This window comes from Uloborus diversus, chromosome 4, assembly GCF_026930045.1.
Source record: "Uloborus diversus isolate 005 chromosome 4, Udiv.v.3.1, whole genome shotgun sequence".
Taxonomy (NCBI): domain Eukaryota; kingdom Metazoa; phylum Arthropoda; class Arachnida; order Araneae; family Uloboridae; genus Uloborus; species Uloborus diversus.
Window position 1 is genome coordinate 15,447,514 of NC_072734.1, and position 24,584 is coordinate 15,472,097.

Consider the following 24,584-nt stretch of genomic DNA (forward strand, 5'->3'; position numbering starts at 1 on the left):
TTGTCGTATCTGATGACGTACAGAGTGCGAAAGGTTTAGATGTCTACAAAAGTGTTGATAACAAGACCTGCTAATTCTGGAGCCCGATGGCTGTACAGGATTTCAATTGGTGGTGCTCCAAGTTGGAGGAGGGAGCGAATAATGGCCTGTCAAATGAAAACATGATCCGGGGTGAGTTGTAAATGGGGACAGTGCGTTCAGATGAGATAGGATTTATTATTAGTTGGTAATATCTTCATGTCCTTGAAATGTCCAATGCGTAGCCTAGCTATTGTAGAAGGGAGGTTTCTTGGGCAGTGAAGGTCGGGGATTGTTGCCTTGCTGAAAAGCTGATTGTAGATCATTCGCCTGGCAACAGCATTCACGTCTGTGAAGGTGGCTGTTAGAGGTTGATCTTGGTCATAATATGTAAATGTATCAATTGTAATATTGTCAGAATATCACACATTTGAATTTTTTGAAATTGGCCTACATTTTTCTTCCTGTTGTTTGAAAAAATGCTTTAATTTCTGCAATCATTTTGACTATTAACTTGACATTCGTAAATTTTTGTGTTGTTGACATTTTACGGGCTGTCTATAAATGATGATCCACTCTTCTTCACTAATCCCCTCCCCCCCCCCTTATATAGTGTCACACTTCACCTTACTTCCTCCCCTTGTCAGGTGTCATGAGGTTTTTCTTAGGCATATTGCTATAAAATGTGATTTCACATTTCTTTTTTAACCCCCTCCCTGTCACAATGTGGCATTATTTATGGATAACTCCTAAGGCATTTTAAAGTCTGTTGTCCTTAATATCTTCTTTTAAAACTGAAATTTTGGATAAGATTAATATGATGAATCCAAGTATATAGTTAATGTAAAAATATCAAATATATTTATGCAGACCTTTTGTTTCTGACAGGAAATGTTCATAAGTTACTTAAGGCTTTATCTTCAGATATGAGTGTTGAATTTTCATCTACTTCGCCTGTAAAAGGAAACTTGCAGGCCGAATATCGTCCTTTTACCTGTGACCTTTGCATGAAGAGTTTCAAGCAGAAACAGCACCTTCACCAACATAAGATTTCTCACAAAGGAGAACGTCGATTCCAATGCCAACTGTGTGATAAAAGTTTTCTTCGTAAACATCATTTGCAGACTCACATGGTTGTGCACTATCGTATTAGTTAATAATTTCTTCGATGTTTATTTATTGTTTGAACTTTCCTTGACTGTGCAAAGTAACATTTTAGAAGCATAAGCAGTGCTCTAGTAGGGGAGAACACAGGGAAGCTGTCCTATATACTGTAGGTGCAATTTAATGTGATCACTGTTAATATTATCATTTGCTTATTGTTATCAGAACCACAAAGTCCCGGAACACTTGTAAACACGTGTTAAAAAAAGTCGGATATTGTAATCAATGTCTTCGTTTATTGTTATCACTTTTTCATAAACTTTCAATTTTTTCCTCGTTTTGGTTCATCAATCAAGAGAAATACAATGCCAGACCTTGACGACTAACTATCTGTGGCGTTTTTTGGTTTTCAATAGCAGTGTAAACTTTTAGGAATGAAACAACAAAAGTTCGTTCTCAGTGACCACAGATTCCCCTTAAGATATCTTTGGTTTGCACATGCAAAAATTCAGTCGCGGGACATGCTGCAGATATGGATGTAGGACCTGCATGGTCGCAGGTGGTGATCTCCTCTCACTTTAAGAAAATGAATGTAGCTTCTGGGAAAACAAGTTCCCTTCTATGTGTTTAAACATACCACATTTCAATTTTCCCTTTTACGATTCAGACATTTCCATTCTGCTAATTTAATAATTTATAATTTAAAACTGCGTTTAGTTGAGTCATTGTGATTTTAATTTACGGTTGCAAAAATAAATTCTTAGTTGAAAGAAATCATCATTTCTGTGTCCTGGATTCATTTCGGTTATTGCTATCAGTCGGTTATTGTTATCAAATTGTATTTGTCCCAAAGTGATCACATTAAGCAGCGCCTACTGTAATAAATATTTGTTTTTTTATTGCATATGTAATGTATATGTATTTCATGCCACCATTTCATTTGGGGAGTTCCTCTAAGCACCAGTTTGAGTTACCCTAGCTATATTTTTTTTCCAACTGCAGTACTGAACATAAGAAATATGAATGCTTTTCCTTTCTGCTTTTCCTTGCCAAATTGTGTTTCTTAACTACTTCAGCCAACTCTCTTAAATCGGCTGACCTAAAATGTGGAATGGTCTGAAGTCTTTTGGTAAAAGCATTTATTTTTGCAAGGTTTTAATTTGCACAATTCTCGCAGGCCTGTTGCAATCATGAAAGTTTAAGATTCGCAATATATTGCTCGTTTGGAAAAAGAGTGCCACAATACAATATTTTAAATTATATTTTTTTTTTGTTTAAAGGATGTTATGTTTTTTGGAAAATAATGACAAATTTTTTGTTTAAATATTATCAACCACTGGAGACCACAGCGAACTTACTTTTCTTAATGCAAATTACCTGAAGAGTTCAACTTCAAACACTTCTCCTGTAAAATTTCATTTCTTCGTATTGTGGCTTTCCAAATGAGCGATATTTAAACTTTATAAATACAATTGATTTTCGCTTCTATTCAAACAAAATGCATAAATTTTTAGCTCGTAAAAATAAGTGCTTTTACAGTACTCCCGTATAAGTTGTAAAATCTGGAAAAAGTTTAAAACCTGCTTATAAGTCAAACCTTTACTTTTTAAAACAAATTGAGAATGTTTTGACATGATTTTTTTAAGTAAATGTTCTAGAAAGAAAGAAAATGAAATGTAATGACCATTCTAATGATTTGAAAACACACAATTTTTATACATTTGTACATGAAACAAATTAGAGACTTAAAAGCCACAAAATTTAAAAGTACACAAATAGCTTCGTTCTATGGCAAGCAAATTTTAAGAGTTCACTGTAGTACCATTTCTCTCTCTCCCCCCCCCTTTTTTTTAAGTTGCAGTTTGAATTTTCTATCTTTCATATTCTACAGTTTTTCCATTCAGTGTATGATTTCATTGATATTATAAGATAGTGCAGACATATAGTGCTTGTAGAATAGTTTGTTGTTTTAGGATTAGGTGGTTGTTGCATTTGTACCAAAATACTTTACGTTATAGAAGATGGCTCAAAAATTAAGGACTTTCATCATTTGACTTTAAGAACTGTAAGACTTTTCAGAATTCCTTCGGTAGAAATGTCTCATTTGTTGAGCCAATAACAATATTTCAATCTTTCACGTTTGAGCTGAAAATGCCTGTAGTAACAATGTTGTGCCATCCCAAAATCAAGAAATTAATTCCTTTTTTTTTCTGTTAAATATAATTTTGCCATCACCCTTGTTGTTTCGTATAATTGGGCTTAGAACAACTGATGTAGAACTGACTACCTTTGTATGTAATTCTTGAACTGGATAAATATTTGAATGTTGTCCTTATGGAGAATAATTGCAAAACAAAGCATTGGTATGATTAGAAATCTGAAAATTCAGAAGTAGATTAATCCAATTGCCAAGTATTAAATGTTTTGTGAACAAATGTGTAGCTAGTAGTTTTGAGTGTTATTTTTTGCAATTAAAATCTAGATTAGCAGTCATATGCAAAGCTTCAAAATAGTCAATATTCTAAAAAGAAAATGTATATGTACACTTGTACATAATTATGTATGTCATTTGTAGAAATAAAAATAAAATATGTGCTACATATGTTATTTGTTTGTTTATAAACTTGGTAGCACTTTGTACCATCTTTCAAAGAATGAAATGTGTGAGTAGTGCTTTAAAGTATTTTGTAAAATTAGATTAAAAATTGCATTTTAATTTAAATCAAACAACTTATGTACTTGGGAATGTAGTTTCTCGGAATTTGCTCATTGCATTTTTAATTCATTTCACGCATGTCTGGTTTATCATGGAAAACTCTCTGTCATAGTTTTTTTTTTTTTTTTTTGCCCAATTTCTTTAGTTTGCAGCAATTTTTATCAATTGCTTGTAAATTTTATTTCTTTCATTCAGGAAATTTTCCAAAGTTTGCTCTTTTTTTGTGTGTGTGTGTGTATTTTTTCTTTTAGAAAATGAGATTAACTTTTCTAAAGCTTTAACGTTATTTTGTAAAAAGAAAAATATAAGACTAATTAGTGAATCGAGAGAATTTGATGCAGTTGAGAATTAGCTAAAATCTTAAACTTTCTTTACATGACATACAGTCAATTCCATCTAATATTCAATTTTCTAAAATTTGCCTTTTAAAAAATATATAGTTTTTTAATAGTGAAGTAATTAAAATTTTTTGTAAAATGCAAAATTATTAAAAAAAAATTAAAGCTGAATTTAATTTTTTGTAAATTTATTTTAAATTAAAATCAAATGAAATTTTATCAAATAATTACTACTAAAAAGGAAATGAGTGTTTAGCTTTGAATCTGTTATACCAATTGGAATAATTTAGGATGATTTTTATGTGAAAAGAAAGTTGAATTTTAACTGTAGATTAAAATATTTTGTTTGTTAAATGTGACTTTTCTTACTGTACGGTATCTCCTAGGATACAAATTTTGTTTTATTTTATAAATAACAAAAAATAGTCTCACTAATATCATATTAAAGCTTTTTTCTTTCTAGGAAGTGATCCCAGTAAACTCCCTCCAGCAGTTACTTTCCATTTGTGCACTGAATGCTCTTATTCTACTCCAATGAAAGCCAACCTCTGGAGGCACATGAGAACTCATACCGGTGAAAGACCTTACAATTGCGAGATTTGCCATAAGAATTTTACCCAGCTAAATGATCTTCAGCGTCATATGTTCACTCATACTAGTGATCGACCTTTTAAATGTAATGTTTGTGAAAAAGGTTTCATTCGCAAAAATTATCTGCAGAATCATCTTTTGATTCATCACCAGGTCAAGTTTTAAAATATCTTAAGTATCTGTGTATTATTTATAAATTTTACCTTTGTGCTTGCGCTTAATACAAATCTCAGCAGTAAAAAATTATATTTGCTTTTACATAATTTTATACTTGTATTTATTATTTGTAAGAATTTTTGATTGAAGCAAATATGTTATTTTGAAGTTCCATGTAAAATCTCATTCATTATCAACTGTGTTGTGCCAATAAATCTGAAAAGTAAATAATATTCTGAACAAAGTTTGAATGGTAAAGATTTAGCAAAAAATTATGACAAAGAGAGAAATCTTGATGACAAATTCAGTTGACCAAAAATTTAACTTTAAGAGCAAACATTTCTAATTGATGACTGAAATTATACTTTAAATCATAAATAGAAATAAACAGGTTTTCATCAAAAAAGAATTTTTTACTTGAAAGAAAATTTGAAATTTATCAATTGCTAAAATGCTAAGTTGCTCTACATTAATATACAGGGTGTTTTAACTTGCAAAATCTTTATTTTCGCAACCATTAGTCCTAGATGTATACTTCCAATTGCAAAAATGTTCAACATCAGATGTAGAGTTAAGATATTGAAACTACTACACACTACAAAACCTAACAATTTGAAAAACCACGCTCTATGCACACATATAATTTTAAACACTTGTTAACTGCTGTATTTGCCCCCAAAAGATGTTATTGATGGCGAGTGAAAAGTGGTATAAGTCACAAACTGCTGTGTTTCATATCTCGATGAATATTGGTTGTACTAATTTCAAACTTATGTGTCGGAATTATTTTTCAAAGGAGATTATTTCCCTAAATATAAGTTAGGGGACCTGGGACTTGTATAAAAAGTTTAATTTTGGATTTTTTGACATAATTTTTCTTTAAACTTTCAATATCTTAACTCTGCATCCGATTTTGAACATTTTTGCAATTGAAAGTATACATCTAGGACTAACGGTTGCGAAAATAAAGGTCTTGCAGGTTAAAACGGAGCACCCTGTATATTGATAGCATTCATTCCAGCACTGTATACTTTAGTATTATATGTTTAAATGAAGCCATACCATTCATTTTGAGAAATAAAACATCACTGCACTTTGAGGTAAAATTAATAATGTAAAGGCATTAAAAATTTTTGATTTTTGAAATAAAATTGTACTTAATCCATGCTCACTTGCTTAAAAAAAGAGAAAAAATCAAATTTTAAAATATTGCATGCATTAAAAATCTTATTTCATTGTTTTTTTTTTTTTTAAATTCCGTTCATCAAATTAAGTTGAAATGCTAATTAAAACACAGTTTTCAAAACATGGTACATTGTTGAGTGAATTATTATAAACATTTATCTTTATGTAAAAATAATAAAACCATAGTGCAGTCTTATGAATGAGAGGGTGATTTTAAAAAATACTCGTGCTTTCATGTTCTGTAAAGTATAGCTCTAATCGCTTCATGTCCACTTAATAATGTAGTCATTCTCAATGAAATTGTAAAATAACCATTTTCATAGATTTATGCTACTACTGTAATAGATATTTGTTTATATAATAGTTATGATTTTGACTGAATGCAGTTGTCATATAGTTTTCTTTTTGTTCTTTTTCTTTAGGAAAAATGGGTATGAAAAGGATTTGTCAGTCTGTCCCTCTGTTCTCCTGCCATCACTGTGCTTACTCAACTCCTCTCAAAGCTAATTTATTTCGCCACATGCTTGTGCATACAGGCGAGAGACCATTCAAGTGCAATGTTTGTAATAAACATTTTCGCCGTAAAGACCACTTAAAGAGTCATATGTTGGTTCATAATATTATAAGTTATTCTCTTTGATAAATTTTTGTCCTGCTCATTGTTGAGACTCTACTGAAATGCTTTGCATCTAAAAATTGTGTTACTGACGATTTTGACAGAAAAAGCATTGCTTAGTTATGAAGAAGATTAAATTAACTTATTATTTTTATTTTAAGAAATTTTTATATACCGTGAAGCGCTAAATACGTTGAACATTCTTCTGAAAAAGAAATTCTTTATTTTTTGTAATTTTTTTTAGTCAAAAAGCTTGTACAGTTGATTTTAGAGCTCACGAATATCCTTGCTATTTGTCTTTTAATTACCGACAAATTTTTAAGGTTCAATTTTCTGCGTTAAATTGTTGACACTTCTTGCAATATCAACCTGAGTAGCATGCAGTTAAAAAAATTGAATGAAAGCAAACATTGATCTAAAATCTTTTAAAACCCTCCTGCAGTGCTATACTTAGCTCAAATGCTAAAACAACTTTTGACTAGCTAATTTTTAGGGTTAATTTTAGATTTCAGGCATTTTTATATATATATATACAAGAAGTTTATTTGCAACCTCCCCTCTTGTCACAAAGTGTCACAGTTCACCTTTCCCCCTCCGCTCCTTTTTCACATGTCATGCTATTTTTCTCAAACATGCTCTTTTTAAAAATGTGTGATGTCGTACTTCTTGTCATCCTCACCCGTCCCATTGTCACAATTCCACTAACCCCATCCCCTCTCAAAATGCAATGTCATCTATGGATAGCCCCAATACTCACTTTTTGATTGTTTAATGTTTCATTTCTGCTCTTTGTCTGCATTTATTTACTTAATAGTTTATCTAGTTGTCGAAATTTAGTTAACCATATTAATGTCTTACAAAGTTCATGCAAAGTTAAAATATTTCTATAGTGGGATACTTTTAAGAAGAACTAAATTGCTTCGTGTTGGGATGATCAAGGAACTTGAAAATAAGTTATCTGATCTCCTTCAAGTTGAAAAATTTAAGATGATTTTCAAGCATGGTTTCGAAATTTTTACAGCTAACATTTCAATTTTATTGTTTAACATGTACCAAATACTATTAAACCATGTGGCAATTACTGCAGAATGAACTGCTTACTTCTACCTTCTGCAGTACAATATTGGCAGTGTTTAAAAATGTCAGTTTGAAAACCCTTCTTATTTTGTCAAAAGAACTTTAGTACATTTTTGGTACACAAATTTTAAAATTTTTGTGTTCTTGTAAAGAAAAGATTGTTTAAATTCATAAATTTTGTATTTTTCAATGCAGGAAAGTAGAATTTGAACATTTAAGCTATTTTCTTTTGTTGTCATGAGGCCATGGTTGCAGAGAGCAAATGTGTCCGTTTGATGCTAGATAAAGAACCAAGTTTTCTTTGAAGATAAATTTCGTAATTACTTACGTCAATTACGAAAAAAACTTCCTATTCACTTCTCAATTTTGAAGTATGACTTTCTTTTATCAAAAAACTGTTAATTAAAAGGACTAAGAAAAAGGTTTACTTGAATATATTTGCCTGGAATTTGTTTAACAAGCAAAGTATTTTTGCAGTTGATCAAATGAACTTTGAAAAAATTCATTCTTTGTTCAAATCTTGCATTATACTCTCAGAGACATTTTACATTTATGTTTTTCTGTTTACATTGTTGTTTATGTTGCTGTTTACATTGTTGTTTATGTTTGCTGTTTTGCATTGTTTTTTATGTTGTTCATTTTACGTTTATGTGTTGTAATTTTTATGTATGTATCAATTTTTGAATTATTTTCATCTTTTACGGTAACTGCCATTTTTATGTTTCATTTGAATAATCTTGTGTGTATATGTAATACATTAAAATTGTTTAAATAAATGTACTTATTTGCTCGCGATTTTGCCTTTGACTTTATTCTGTGTTATATCTTGTATTTCAAAATGAGAAAAGCAGTATAAAAAATGCAAATAGCAATAAAATTTCAGATACAGGTTTCACTGCCTGCAATTTTACTGTTATTTTTAAATTTATTTCTTTCATTTTTCTCATTTTCTATTTCTGCATACAAGTAAATATTTCTTTTATGTATTTTTAATTTGTTGAATTTTTTTCAAAATGACTTTTTGCCCTAAATTTTTATTTGCCTCCTTAAAACTTTGTAGGAAACAATCATTTCGAAGACGGCTCTCGGAGAATTGCTGTTCATCATTGCAGTGAGTGCTCCTACTGCACAGCAGACAAAAGAAACTTACAGATCCATACTCGAACCCATACTGGGGAGAGATCTTTTGCTTGCAATATTTGTGAGAAGTCTTTCAAACAATTATACCATCTTCAGAGACATTTGCTCGCACACAGTGGTTTACGCCAGCACGAATGCAGTTTTTGCCAGAAACGCTTCATTTTGAAACATCATCTTCAGAGTCATATGATTACTCATTTCCGTTCGAATATTTTTATTGAATAGATTCTTGTTTTGAATTGTTTTTACTCTGAGAAAGTAAGATAAGTTTAGTAAATCACAGAAAAGTTAAAGCCTAGCTTGAAGATTTTATTTTAAACCCTAATTTTTAATTTATATTAGAATTCTAAATTTTATGTTGTAATGTATTGCATATTACATTTCATTGGTTGTGAATTGTTTGATTATACAATATGTTAATTTGTTATACAGTAAAAGATGAAGAAAACAGAAATTTCAGTTTTATGCATTTTTAGATTAAAAATGATTTTGTGTTTGCTAAAGTAACTAGGTGTAGTTTTGAAATATAAAAATCATGGATGCAGTAGAGAGTCATTGCTTAATCTTGTGATGTAAAAATTTATGGAGATCCTAAACTCAACAAAGAACTAATTATAATTTTTCTGTTTAGCTTGAATTTTGATCTACTACTAAACATTTAACCATTAAATGCATTTCAAAAAAATAATAACTTTAACTCGTTCGGGACGAAAAATGCATCCGTGCGTTGTTACGGTAAGTAGTATACAACCGGCCTAACGACGCAGACGCTTTTCTGCGGTTTTGATTTGGAACAAAATGTTTACTATTAGATGGCCTTACTTATCTTATCCATGTTCCATTCAAATGATTGCTCTCCTACATTAGTATTTATCTGTCTGACGTCAGAATGGGGTCTGCCAAGTGTGTGTGATTTATTGGATTTCGTGAAAGAAAATATAAACATGTGCTCACAAGTGAGAAGGGAAACGTTTACTCATTTTGAAATGGCTCTTTCTAGTTTTGGTTTCATTTATAATGGGATTGGATGGGAGATATTCTAGCAAGGGTTTTTACTTTTATGTTCATTTGGTAGCCATGGTGAACACGTTATCTTTCCGAGGAGGAAATATTTTAATTTATGACATCCATCTATGGATCTTTTGGGTCACATTGAAACAACTATAAATTATTTTTGTTGGAGTTCTTCATACAGTAGTTACTTTCGAAAATGATACGCTGAAAAAGAAGGCAAAGCACTTAGACGGAGATGTGTAATTTGCTAAAAGCAGAATAAAAGATGTAACACTACGTATGAGTGTAAAATGCTCAATGCGCATTTATCTGTGCTTTGAAATTTTTCAGGCGGCTTTAAAATATTAATTGTTACAATATTCTTGAAGTATTTCATAATATCAAGCGCAAATATTTTCCCTGTTTTGTAGAAAATATATTGTTTAATTTTGGTGCTTTTGGTTATTGTAAAAAACAATATATTTTGCATTTTTATTGTTAAATATCAATTATTTTCATCTAATTTTTTGTTATGATTGAAATTTTGATATATTTTATCATATATTAAAAAATAGTTTCATTTCTGCTTAAAGTATACATTTTATCCATTATTATGTATGCATACTTTCTGAAATTGCGTATTAGGCTTAGCGGGAGAAATTGCCACGGCCTGTCCGCGTGTAACAGCTGCCATCCTGAGGGATCGCTATCTTCTGCGGACTGCCGTCCTGAACGGGTTAAAGTAAAACCAGCCTTGTTTCAGCATTAAAAGAGCACATAAGTTTTTCTTGCTTGATACCGCCAACTGCGTTTCAACAAAATATAGATTTCCAATATTGTGCTTTGTTTATACAGGTAAACTACATCCTGCCTGATTTACTTTTAAAAACTTATTTCAGTCAATAATCTGTGTACTAATGCCTTCACACAACATTTTATGGCGATTATAAAACGCTAAGTGTGTAACGCTAAGTTTTTTATTTTATTCAAGTAACTATTAATTAAATATGGGATTAACTGTAATGCTTTGATAGTATAGTATGAATTATTCCCCAATAGCATATTTTTTTCAAGGGTTTGGTTAGCTGGAAAAAAATTAAAAACTTAGCGTTACCCACAGGATATTTTTTCTAGAATCGCCCTTTACAGATTAGTAGAAATTAACAAATATTATCCTTTTAGTCATTAGCCAAGCTTTATAAAAAAAAAATTTTGAGTTATGCAATCAATTCTGCATAACTCAATTCCCAGCGTAATATATTTGATCAAGTATTTGAACCATTTTGGAAGAAATCTTATGCAAGCTAAATATGCAAATATCTGTCAAGACATTCTGTCAGTTGGTAGCTAGAGTTATTAACATGTTAAATAGATTGTCTAAACTCTGTCTGAAGTTTTTAATCTAAGTGTAATTAAAGTGCAAAGTGGATGCAATATTCAGCCAAACAGCTACATTGAAATAAAGGGAACATAGTTTTATGTGTATCTTTTTAACTATTTATAATTAAAATATTGTTGATGAATAAATAAAAATTATATATATATATATATATGCATATATATATATATATATGCATATATATATATATATATGCATATATATATATATATGTTTCATTGCGTTACACTTTTAATTTTTTTTTCTTCCCATATTGAATAGTTCTTTGATATATGTTTATATGTTATATACTAGAAATTTGATAATGCTATCAAAAGTTCTGTTTTCAATGTCTATAAATACATTAAATTATTATAAATGTGTTGTATATCTATATTTAGTTCAAATGTCTGATTTGATAATTGTTATAATTCTACTTATAAATGGTTAAGGAAAATATTTTCATTGTTGTCATTTGTGCACTTCAAAGAATTCAGTGTAAACAACTGGAAGTTGCTATGAATTGCACATAAGTGTTGCATAAGTTCACAGAAGCCTTTCTTCAGCCTCAAAAAATGGAATGGTGTGGAAAAATGGCCCGTTTTTCCTCCCATAACTTCATTTTTCTGTTCTTCATTAAAACTCAGTAACCTGTGCAATTTACATTGCAAATCTTCGAGTTATTTACGTTGGATTTCATTTAGATTTCCAAGTTATAATGTTGGCTATTTCGAAAGTGCTTTATTGATCTTCATTTAGTTTTCTAACTGCATTTTTAGAATCCATTAAATCTGTCTTCATATGTGTTTTTATTTTGCTTTTGATAGAATTTTCTCAAACTATGTATCATTTATAAAGTTTTGCTTTTTTTATGATATTCTAATACTTGTTTTATTTTCCTTTAGGAAGAGAGCTGAGTGGAAGTTTCGTTGAAGGTTTAACGTTTCACCTGTGTCCAAATTGCTCGTATTCAACTCCACAGAAAGCCAATTTATTGAGACACATGCGTATTCATACGAGAGAACGGCCCTATTGCTGCAAATACTGTAGGAAATGTTTCTCTCAGGCTAATAACCTCCATCGGCACATTCTTTGTCACAGTGGAGAACGTCCTTTCAAGTGCAAATTTTGTGAGAAAGGTTTCACCCGAAAAGATACGCTGCAAATTCATCTTGTTTCTCATGGAAATAGAAATTATTTGTGAAAATCATAAAACTCTGCAACATGTTAGGCATGTAAATGCCCTTTTGTAACTGCAGCAATCTGTACCTTATATTTGAGTTTAAATACGTGAATCCTTCATTGGAATCCTTGCTTAGTAAAATATTTTGTATTTTACTTGTGAAGGAAAATATTTTCTTTGAAGTAGATTTTTATGCTTTATTCAAATATAAATAGTATATTGTAAGCACTTTATGAAGTATATTTTAAAAGCTACTTAGATAAGTGATATCAGTGTAGCCTGTCTTTATATCTGGCTAGTCAAGAGACAGCAAAGAAGTACGATATTTTCAAAAATGTGACATGACGGAGGTCATTAGGACTAACTGTTAGTTTGATGTATAAGTAAAACATGTACTCCCCTGCAAAAAATCATTGTGAATCATTGACATTAATTGAATCGGTAGTTTAAAGGAGAGACAAGTGCCAAAATAAGAAAATTTGAATTTTAGCGATACAAAATTGTTTGAAGGTTCAAACAAATTATTACTGCTAAAATTCAAAGTTTCATGTTTTGGCGCTTGTTTCTTTCTTCAAACTACCAATTCAATCAAAAGACTTCCATTTAAGTTATTCTGAGGTTTTTGGTAAAGGGGGATTTCTTTTGTTGCGAAAGAATTTATTAAGCTGGCTAGTTAATATTTTCAAGTTTGAATTATTTTATGGTTTTGAATTTTAAGATAAATCACAGATATAAAAGTCTTTTACTCATAAGACATTGATTTGTATTTGAATACTTGTTAGTTAAAACTTCCAATATCCTCTATACCAGACCTTCGGTCCACGAACAACTAGTGAATATTAATCTATAGCATTTTTGCAAATGTAATTAAATTTATTCAAGAAAACTTTTGAATTATTTTCATTTCACCTAATATAATTGTTGTGAAAATTTTATTTCCATTGTATATGGTCTGCTTAGGTTCGGAAGGGACTGAGGACCAAGTCGTCCTTATTAGTGAAAAGGTGGTAAACCACTGCTCTACATCAGTACAGTGGACTTCAGGGTGTCATGTCATGCTCTACATCAGTGCACTCAACAAAAATATTTTGTAAATTGCAATCAATACTTTCTATCCACATTTTCCAAACTTATTTATTACACTTTTTAAAAAAACTTAATTTTTGTATATTTTATGTCTTAGAATTTCATATGCATTTTCAGTTCATAGTTAATGCAAGCTTTATTTTCTTTTTATTTTATTATTTTTTTCGGTATCATTTTTGGTAAGTATGTATTAAGTGTTTAGTATTCATAAAAATATTGCATGGTATTTATTTGACATTTTGATTTTGTGCTGACATTAATATGGGATATTATTTCTCCTAAATGTATTTGTCATTTTTGAAGAAAGAAATTTGAGTTTTTGGTCGAATAAATAGCTTGTTAAAGGGATATCAAATTTGACTCTATGTTTTTTAAACTAAGACTATAACTACGGGATACTTTGGACTTTTAATATCGTTCTGGTTATACCTACTATACGTATTTCATGGTTCACTTAAATGTATCTATGAAAAATATGTCAATTTTAAATATAAGAATTCTCCATTCAAGTTGTCTGCGGAGACCCAGGCTGTGGGCAAACAAAAAGCTTCGGAATGCCCTGTTGGGAAAGCAGGAGTTATGATCGATAGAAGTTTATGGGTGTGGCGGGGGAAGAGAGAAAGAAAGCTCATGGCTAGGGAGAGCCATGCTGTTTTAAAAATACGCGTCTTAATTTTTGTGTAACTTTGATGTTTGTGTGTTTGTAAGTTATCGAGTTTAGTACTCTATTTTACCGAGTAAGTTTATCATCACTAAGTTGCACGATTGTAAATAAACAACACATATATTCTTTGTTTTTCATTTTACTATGAAGTTGAGATTCCCCCCCTCCCCCACCCTCTTTTTTTTTTTTTTTTGGCATTACAATGCTAGAAATTTCTTAAGTCATGTACTGAAATTTCTGATCACCAGACCAGTAGTCACTGACCCTGTAAATTCAACAAAAATATTTGACCATAAGAAAAAGTTGGATTATATTAATGTCTTATTTCTTCCATTTCTACTTAGAACATGTTTTTAATGATAAAGAAAAAAAACATTACATGTTAGAAATTTCGTATTAGTGTATGTGCTTTCTAAAATATTGTATATATATATATATATATATATATATATATATATATATATAGCTTAAACATTAAGAGCAGAGTTGTGTAAAATTTGTTTGAGAATTGCTCTTGCAAAACTCCATTTCTTCAAACAGTAACAGTATTTACCTATATTTAGGTACATATGAGGCAGTGAAAAGCAAAGGGATGTAAAAAAACCTGTTCAAGTTTTGAGTAAAACACGTCAAAGTTGCGGTCCTAGGTAGGTTTTCATTGGAAAGTTTTTCTAAATTATGATGTACACAAAGGGGGGGGGGGGGTATCGCGCAAGTTGCACCATCAAAATTTTTGGCGGGGATTTTTTTTTCCAGACATTTTTTTTTAGAACATGAAATTTTTGATTTTTGGAAGGAAAAAATATTTAAACTTATTCAACAAGAAATACATGTATAAATAATATTTTTTTGACGTTCTTATTCCAAAATTTATCAGCTGTGTCTGTTTTATTTATATAGATTTTCTGGAAGTAGTAGACAGTTCTGTGTGAGGAATGTGTGTAACAGTGGTGAGAGGGAGGTCAAAAATGGTTAAAAAGCTTTTTAAAAAAATTTTTCCCCTGTTATTTATTTATTGTTTGTAAGAATTTTGACCATTATGCTCTAGCCTTTCATGGATTCATTTGTACCAAAACAATCGTTAAAAACTAATTTTGAAGTTTTGGAATAACATATTTTTTAGCTCACCATTGAAAATTAATACATTTTCTTCATAAATTAGCTTAAGTTTATGTAGAATTTTGCATTTCACTTTACTCTCGTTTTTTCTACCATTTTTAAGTTGACTGTTCTTTCAATTTATCATTTGATGATTTTTATAAAATTTTCAATGATGTTAGGTTCCACTGTTGGAAGTAGAACAGTTTGTTCTTAAGGTATTTTAATTGTTTTTCTTAAATCATTTTTATTTTCTTCTGTATCTGATACGTAAGGAAGTATTAGATTTGTGAAAATTTTCGAGTTCTAAATTTCAATGTGTGCTGAAGGGCTAAATCAATTTTGAGGACTTCCGAAAAATATCTGTCATAGTGTGTGACTCAGCTTTTCTTGGATATGAGACTTCAATTTCGGTAATCTTCCAGGAGAGCCCCTCTACTGTAACGCCCGAAAAAACAACCTCTTTGAATTAAGAGTAATCTAAAACTGAGTATCCAGAACTTTAATTTCGAAAAATGTATAGGGAGAGCCCCTGAACCTTCCCTTTTCTTAACACAATCAAAGACAATCTGCAATTGCCTTTTTGGAGTATGAATTTCGAAAAATTGCCGGGGGAATGCCACCGAACTTCTCCTTCCACTAATAATACCAAAGATCAATCAAAATTTACGTTTCTAAAGCAACAGGTTTAAACATTTAAGTGGAGCACCCCTTTCCCCATTCTCGTCAAACTCATTAACGATCGTCTTAAATTTGGTTTTCAGGGCTTCAGTCTTGAAAAAAATTTCTGGTTAGTGTTTCTAAAAATGTAGATGCCATGAAAGGCGGCTACAATTGCGATTTTAGAGCTTTAATTTCAGAAAACTGCCGGTCCCCTAACCCTAGATAGCCTAAAATCGAAATTTTAAGAGCGCAATCGCAATTTTTTTTTAATTTCAATTTTTCGAGGGAGACCTCCCGAATATCTTCTCTACCTAACATTATTACAGATAGTGATAGTTTAAAACTGTGTTTTTAGAACTACTATTTTGAAAGCCTTTCGGGGGAGAATCCATGATCCCCTCCACTCTCCCTTACATAACAGATACTACAGTTGATTTTTTGATATTTCAATTTCGAAAAAAATACGGGGAGGGATCACCAAATGGTTCCAATTGAAGCCAACGAACCTTTCCATTCAATGTCTAAAACTGTGTTTTTATAACTACCATTTCTCCCCCAGACCCCCCTATGACTTAATATTATACTTCCGACAAGGTTCAAATTGCTTACATCCAGTAATGACTCCATCCCAAACCAGAAAGGTGAATCCGCTCTCTCTGTATTTTTTCATATGTTTGAACAAAACAAAAATCTCTAAACCTTCTTACTCAAGGGCCATATTGTAAGTTTTGGGAGGTGATACGTGTCAACAACTAAACAATATTTTGGTTCAGAACATTAGAAACTCTAAAAGGTGTTACCTTTAACCTTATTTCAATGCAAGAAATTTTTTTTTTTGGGGGGGGGGGATGTACAGCAGCACCTACCAGAGTTACTAGTACTATCTCTTGATGCAAGACAGAGGAGAGGTTCACTTACCATTGGATATCTCCTAATTTTGAATGGTTATCTCCTAATTTTTAGTTTTGGCACTTACTTCCTTTTGCTTCTCACTGCCTCAAATGAAAACCTTATTTATCAACATCTTAGTATATATTTTGAATCTTATAAAATCCTCCCAGGAAATGCAATCCCCCCCCCTGACCTCTAAAATGTATCAAATATAAGAATTGATTATTCATTTAAGTTTTCTTTTTCAGAGACAGATTGCCTCGAAACTTCCCATGGAACTATCTATACTTGCCCATATTGTACATATTCTTCTGCAGTCAAAGGTAGTTTGTCAAGCCATCTTGCGACTCACAGTGAAGAGCGACCATTTTGCTGTCGTTTATGCCCAAAACGTTTCAAGCTGAAGCATAACCTTAATCGTCATATAAAATGCCATAGTGGAGAACGATCCTTCAAATGTGACATCTGCTCTAAGACTTTCTCTCGGGGAGAACATTTGAAGCACCATCAAATAACTCATTTCAGCTCCAGCTGAGAATGTTTATTAGAAATAATGTATTATTAAAGAACACAAGTTTAAAAGAGTAAATTGTGTTTTTAATCAGGGTTGTAAAAGTTTCGGCCAGTGGTGGTTTTAACCATGGATTAAACCGGTTTAAACCGGCTGGGATAAAATCAGTTTTATCCAGTTTTGGCCACTTAGATAATTATTAAATTTTAAAGAAAACCGAATGTAATAATTTATTAAAAAGAAATGCAAAACAAACCATAATCAATCCTCTTTCATAATTTATCTAAATAGTACGTTTTACAGTTTGTAGAAATTACAGCATGTTTAGAAGATAAGGTTTACATGAAAAATATGCAATAACATTTAAAAAAATGATAGCGTGAAACATTGTAAGTTGAATAGATAGATTTTAATTCTCACACACAAATGTACAAAGTATTTGAAAGTATTTCAAGTAATTTTGAAGAATAAATGAGAGAAAAAAAAACTTCTTTTAGAAAGGCATTTTTTAAAACAGGGTTCGTACGCTCCTTCAAAACTCCTCCAATACTCCTTCATTTAGGAAATTTTTTTGAAGGGGCCTTCAAACTCCTTCATTTTGGTTTTAACTCCTTCAAAACTCCTTATTTTTTATTCAAGACTACATAATCTTCTTCTATGACAATAACTAAAATATTTCAATCGACAACTTAACTTCATCACAAGGGCGATTGTATAAAGGCGATTTTAATGTAATTTCGTATATATATATATATATATATATATATATATATATATATATATATATTGTTTCATAAAGATGTGATTTACAAATTGATATAGAAGTCATAAAAGTTGAAGGTGAAAATGTTAGTTAACTAAGACGTTTCACAAGTGAAGTAAAACATGCTTAAATGGTGCTTGGCTATTATTTCAAGTTTTGTGATTATTGTTTCTCTCCACCACACTCACAGCAGCAAAAGTCAGGTTGTCTAATTAGTTAAATATTTATCAATACATACTTTGATGTACTATAATAAGTGAGTGTGTTAAAAAAAACAATTGTTTAGTAAATCGCAGATATGATATTGTAAAAAGGGTCATCCACAAGTGATGTCATGCGTTCAGGGGGAGACGGGTTCATGAAATTGTGATAAGGGGAAGAGAGAGGGTGACATCACAATTATTGTAACAATATGTTTATAAAAAATGACTTGTGGCAAGAGGAAGAGTTAGGTGAAGTGTCACACTTTGTGACAAGGGGGGAAGGGGGTCAAGTATGTTGAAAAAAAGTGCAGCATCATTAACTGACAGCCCATTAGTACTCCTTCAAAATCTCATTTTACTCCTTCAAAACTCCTCCAAAACTCCTTCATTTTATTCCTGAAATTGAGTACGTACCCTGTTAAAAAACAAAACTAAAGGTACAGGTGGGAAACACTTTTGAAAATTAAAAAGCAACACTACTGAAAAGTTACTATATTTATGTCACAGGCTGTTTTGTATTCCTTATGTCTTTTGTTTTAGTTGTGAGCAGTTTCAAGTTGAAATTTTTTCACTTCTATTGTTATAGTAATGTAAATTACTTCACTTATATTATATTTAATTAACTAAAATTTCTGTGCTTAATTAAAAAACTTCCAACTAACAGATTTATTAGTTGCAAAACACACATCTCTCACATACATACAAATTAGAAGGGTATTTTCATGTAATTTAGTTTTGGCCAGTTCTATGGTGGTTAAATCCAGTTTTGGCCAGTTTTAACCGGTTTTAGCCAGTGGCCTGGATAAAATCAGTTTTGTCTGGCCAAAACTACAACCCTGTTTTTAATAGTTATATTATCTAATTCCATTTTTTCACTTTTTATGAGACAAATTAATTTTTTTTTTTTTTTTTTTCTTTTTTGCAATACTATGCAGGAAATAACTCAGTTATTGAAATTTTTATCATGAGATTCGGAGACTCCCTGAAAGTTTGACAATAATGTTTGATCTTAAGAAAAGGATTATTAATGTCACTTTTCTTATGTTTTTGCTTTAAAATTGTTTTTAATGTTACAAAAGCAATGCATTGTATGTTCTGAGAAGTAAGATTTGACAATATTTTTGCATTTTTAATGTATATCCTTTCTAAAACTAATCAACTTAAGCAATTAGGAGCAGAGTTGTTAGAAATTAAATTGAGAGAAGTTAAATCCTTAGCCGCATTTCCCAAAATAGCAATAAGCAATAATATTAAATCATTAGCTTAAGTGCTGTTCACATTTTCACTGAGACAGGCCTGTCACTTCAGCATAACTTACGTGAGACAAGGAATATATAGGATATATGTATACCTTATTTGTTATTTTTTCAGTATATATTTTGTTCCTTGTATAATCTGTGCAGAAAATGAGATTGCCCCCATCTGACCTTCTAAATGACTGGCCTGCACTGAAGTATCCATTAAAATCATACGTATAGAATTTATTATTCATTTAAGTTCATTCTTTTTCAGAAATAGATTACTTCGAAACTTACCACCACCTACATGGAAATATCTATAATTGCCCATATTGTACTTATTCCTCTCCAGTCAAGGGAAGTTTATCAAGCCACCTTGCTACTCACAGCGATGAGCGACCATTTTGCTGTCAATTGTGCCCAAAAAGTTTCAAGCTGAAGCATAGCCTTGATCGTCATGCAAAATGCCACTATGGAGAACGATCTTTCAAATGTGACATATGCTCTAAGACTTTCATTCGAATGGATCATTTGAAGAGACATCAAGTAACTCATTTTCCGACTGAAAATTTTAGTTTGGGAGGAATAAATCATTAAAGAAAAATAGTATGAATTTAAAAGTTATGTTTTTTCAACCTTTTGCCAGTCAGTACTGAATATTCGAAAATAACACTTCAATACGGGAAATTATTGTGGACTGATTTTCACTTTGAAAGTATAGTTATAATAAAGTAAGAAATAACGTCAAAAAGCATAAATTGCAGATTACTACAGACATGTGTTTCGGCGTTACTAGGAACACCTTTTTCAATGCAAAAGAAATGAGCTTATAGATAAAAAGACATCCGACAAAAGTTGAATCTCGATGGACAAAAGTCCGTCGAGTCCGATATTTTTTCATCCATAAGCTCATTTCTTTTTTTGCATTGAAAAAGGCATTCCTTGTAATGCCGAAACACTTGTCTGCAGTAATCTGCAATTTGTGCTTTTTGACATTGTTATTTCTTACTTTACTTTTCAGCACATAGGTATTTATTTTTCGTATAGTTATAATGTTCCGTAATATCTGCAGGTCTGACAGAAACCAAAGGTCATCAGAACCTGCAGAAACCAAATGATCATTTTTTGGTGCTTTCCTTGAAGCATGCGTAGCAAAAGCATACTTTTTCATCACTGGTTGTCACTTAGCAAGTTTCATGCAATTTCAGGAGAACCCTTGTGGAGAAAATGTCTGGAAGTATTTCATCTCAGCCCCAAGTTTTTCCACATAAAAGTGTTTGAGATACATATCGTCCCAGCCTTAAATAATAGTCACATTATCTCATTCTATCTTATCCTTTTTTTTTCTTTCTTTTGTATCAAAATAGCTAATAACAACAAAATTATTTTGAAAAGGGAAATTTATTGGGACAGATTGATTGCATATGATGAATTCCTGTCGAACATTTGTCATCTTAATAAGTCATTTAAATATTTGTTGTGTTACATTAGGTTTTACTATATTTGGGTAGGGGAGGGAGGAGAAAATCTTTTCATTACAGACTTTTTCCTTTATTCACATTGAATTTGTATCCTGCATCCATTGAAGTTTTATGTTCATTTATTCAGCTTTATCTGTATTATGCAACTGGCTTCTAAAAGTGCTATAAGAAATGCCTGAATATTTTTAAATGGTATCAACTGATCAAAAATCAAAGCATGGTTGATGAGTTTTAAGAACTCAATAAAGCCTAGGGTTATTAAAATTTCTAGTTTTAAAATCATATGTTTTTTCTCTACTTGATTGCAATTGTGTCTCAAAGTCGGTGCTGTAGTTGGATATAATATTTGGGGTAACACACTTTTTTTGTAGGGTAGGTGCCATGGTTGGCAGATCTTTGTTGGCCCTAAGCCCATCTGAATTACTTTTGTCAAATTTGATTTAAAAATATAAGTTTTTTTTTTTCAAATAAAAAAAAGGTGGTTTGAAAACAAATTTATATTAAAGTTGCACAATTTTTACAATAGTAAAGCAAATGTTTTTGGGGATGGCGAACCCCCGCGTTCTCTCCAGCTAGAGCACTGATTAAAGTGAATACATGTTTTCCAGTGTAAATACTATGAAATTGCTTTTTGATGTTCAACACAGAGTTTTTTAAGTAAGAAAATTTTATATTTGCATGAATTTCAAAAGTTTGTATGTAGTTTTATGTTCTTAACAATTTTTCATACTACTTCAAAATTTTAATCCCTGTGCTTGTATTTGTGCAACTTGTGTAAATTAAAGAATGCAAGTTGATTGTTTTTTACTTTAATGCAACAAACTGAATTTAGCTGTGAAACATAAGTCCTAATATTTTGATAGGCAATATTGACTTTTGTCAATCAGCCTGCCCTGAAACACTTGGGCCAGTTTTCTTGGCTGTTCCTAATTTACACCTTCTAAGTTCCTTGTATTGCCAAAACACATCATGTGAACACATATGTGTTCTGTATAAACATTGTTTTTATTAAATTAGTTTGATGTTTGAGTACAAAGGTAGTGTTTTATTTCTCACACAAAAGTAAATAAAATGCTTTAAAGTGAGGAACATATTGTTATGGATTACATAAATTTAATTAAATTGTTTGTGTTAACAAATGTTTTACTAAAATAGAAAATTAGAGTATTAGTGTTGCTTTTCATATGGTTCTGCTTAGAAAATTTTTGAAATATGTGCAGTGTTAAACTCAAAAAAGAGGAGACTGAAATATTTTTTCATGCTAAAAAAGAATTTTTGTTAAAAAACATTTGTTAAAACTGCACCGTACACTTACTGGTCCAATTTTGTCATTTCATGTTTCCTGATTTTTCATATCATTTCATTGTAAACCTTTCTTGTGTAAATTACACTATATACTAAAAAAAATAAATAAAAAGCACCAGCGTATCTCGGCGTCTTAATAAGTCAGGATTTAAAGTTTAGTTAACAGTGCAGCATAGCTAGCAACAAAGCCAATAAGATGCTTGGGTTTATCAATAGATCTATTTTAAACAAATCTAAGGAAGTTCTTTTGCCCTATATAGAAGTTTGTTAAGACCTCATTTGGAGTATGCTGTTCAGTTTTGGTCTCCTTATCTTAAGAAAGATATTAATGTATTGGAAAGGGTACAAAGGCGGGCTGCAAGACTAATAAATGGACTTTCCCACTTAGATTATGATTCCAGGCTTAGAAGGCTAAAAATGTACAGTCTTGAGCAAAGAAGAGACCAAGGGGACATGATTCAGCTGTTTAAATTTATTAAAACGAAAGATGTTACAGGGCTAAAGTTTAGCACTGAAAACAGGACAAGGGGTCATTGTTTTAAGCTATTTGCCTTAGGCTAACATGGATATTAGGAAAAATTATTATTTTAGCAGGGTAGTGGAACCTTGGAACATCTTACTGGAAAAGGTGGTAATGAGCAAGGGAGTAGATAGTTTTAAGAGGGCCATTGATCTTCACTGGGAATTGTAACTTGATTAGGACCAGCCTAGTTGGTCCCAGAGCCTGTTGCTGGTCTACCCTTTTGTATTTGTATTGTGATAAGTAATGTTCAAAATATTTTGGAATAGTTTACTGCCTAATGTGTTCCATTAATCAGGCGTAGAAATTTCCTCACATTTTTAAAGGAGTCTGCTTTTTTAAAAGGCTTGTTGTTTTTGAAATTTATCTAAATCCTGTAAGTGATCATAACTGAAACTATGGAGAAGAAGGGAAATATGTTTAAAAAAAAATACTGGTATCAATTAATTTTCATTAATTCTTAACACATATAAGTAGAGTTGCAAGCTTCTCGTTCCGTGATTTTCCCTGAGGATTTCTCCGATTTTTAAAGTCTACTTCTAAAATTGGAGATTTTTTTCAAAACGCCATGATTTGTACTAAAAGTGCTTAAAATTAGCAATTTCTTTAGTTTTTTAACTTGTTACTTTCATTTTAATAACAATATATCCTTTTTCCAAAATTTAGCAATTTGATAAGTGTCAGTTCTAACAATAGCATAGATGCTAAACTATCGTTTTCCAGGCATAAAAATGCATTGAGTGATGATTAACAAAATGTAAATGGAAATAACTATACTAAATTCTATATCAAAATTTTATAGGTTTTACTAAAAACAGCAATGCTGCATGAGATTTCAAAAAAAGTTGTTACATGCTTTGCTTTTATATTATGACTGTCATGCAGATCTGCTCTTCTCGCAAATCTCCAGAAAATTTTGGTCCCCTTTTTTGGAGATCAACTTGAAACTTAACATATAAGTGAAATATTGAAAACATTCCAACATTGAATACTTGCTCCGCCGAAAGTTGCATGTTGTGCTTGAGATTTCAGTTTTTTTGCATCCTACAATTATTTTAATTATTTTGGAATTTCAAAGTTAGTTTAACATGTGCTACCTTTAACCTACTTGTTTTATTTTGTATTTTAATAATTTAGTTATTTGTTCTCTTTAATTCTGTTATTAGATTGTTATTAGTTTATCATTTATTTGTTCCAGAAATTCATTTCATGGTACATTTTAAAGTATTTTTGATGCATTTAATAATCTTACATATGTATCTAATTGTCCTGGTTTTTATTGAAATATTTTTCAATCTACATGGAGTTCAACTTTTTTTCCTAGCAAACCTTTTTATGCCTGATTCACAAAACATAATTAGTAACTTGGCCAGTCAAGAATTGGGTTGTAAAATTTGATTGTTGGAAATATATACAAAATTGCAAAAATGCCAATAAGTAATCATTTTGAATGATTAAGTTGAGTGCAATTCACTTTGGCACTAAAATATGCCTGTCACTTCAACTTTTCTCACAGGTCAAAAAATATATGGGCATGTACAAGGAAGCTTTGCCCCCTGCTCATGTGGCTCACCAAAAGCCTGTACTTTCTAGGCTCGCTGAATAGGTTTTGTCTGCTGGGTTGCATTTTTAAGTTTGGCTATGAACTGAGTTGAATGACTTCCTC

General features: G+C 31.0%; 1 protein-coding gene across 1 annotated transcript; it reads left to right on the forward strand.

Moving 5' to 3' along the window:
* The first annotated feature begins 944 nt into the window (after positions 1 to 944).
* Positions 945 to 24,524, forward strand: LOC129219857 (zinc finger protein Xfin-like). The gene is made up of 8 exons (XM_054854167.1): positions 945 to 1,164; positions 4,640 to 4,870; positions 6,531 to 6,689; positions 8,862 to 9,122; positions 12,218 to 12,451; positions 17,146 to 17,220; positions 19,887 to 20,158; positions 24,435 to 24,524. The coding sequence occupies exons 1-8, from the start codon at positions 945 to 947 to the stop codon at positions 24,522 to 24,524; spliced, it is 1,542 nt and encodes a 513-aa protein (XP_054710142.1).
* Positions 24,525 to 24,584: the final 60 nt, after the last annotated feature.

Bases quoted from the DNA above. Each gene is read 5' to 3' on its own strand.
- LOC129219857 (XM_054854167.1), top strand. From the start codon at position 945: ATGAGTGTTGAATTTTCATCTACTTCGCCTGTAAAAGGAAACTTGCAG. The intron at 1,165-4,639 runs GTATTAGTTAAT...TTTTCTTTCTAG, and splicing joins TCACATGGTTGTGCACTATC to GAAGTGATCCCAGTAAACTC. The intron at 6,690-8,861 runs GTAAAGACCACT...AAAACTTTGTAG, and splicing joins TTGTAATAAACATTTTCGCC to GAAACAATCATTTCGAAGAC.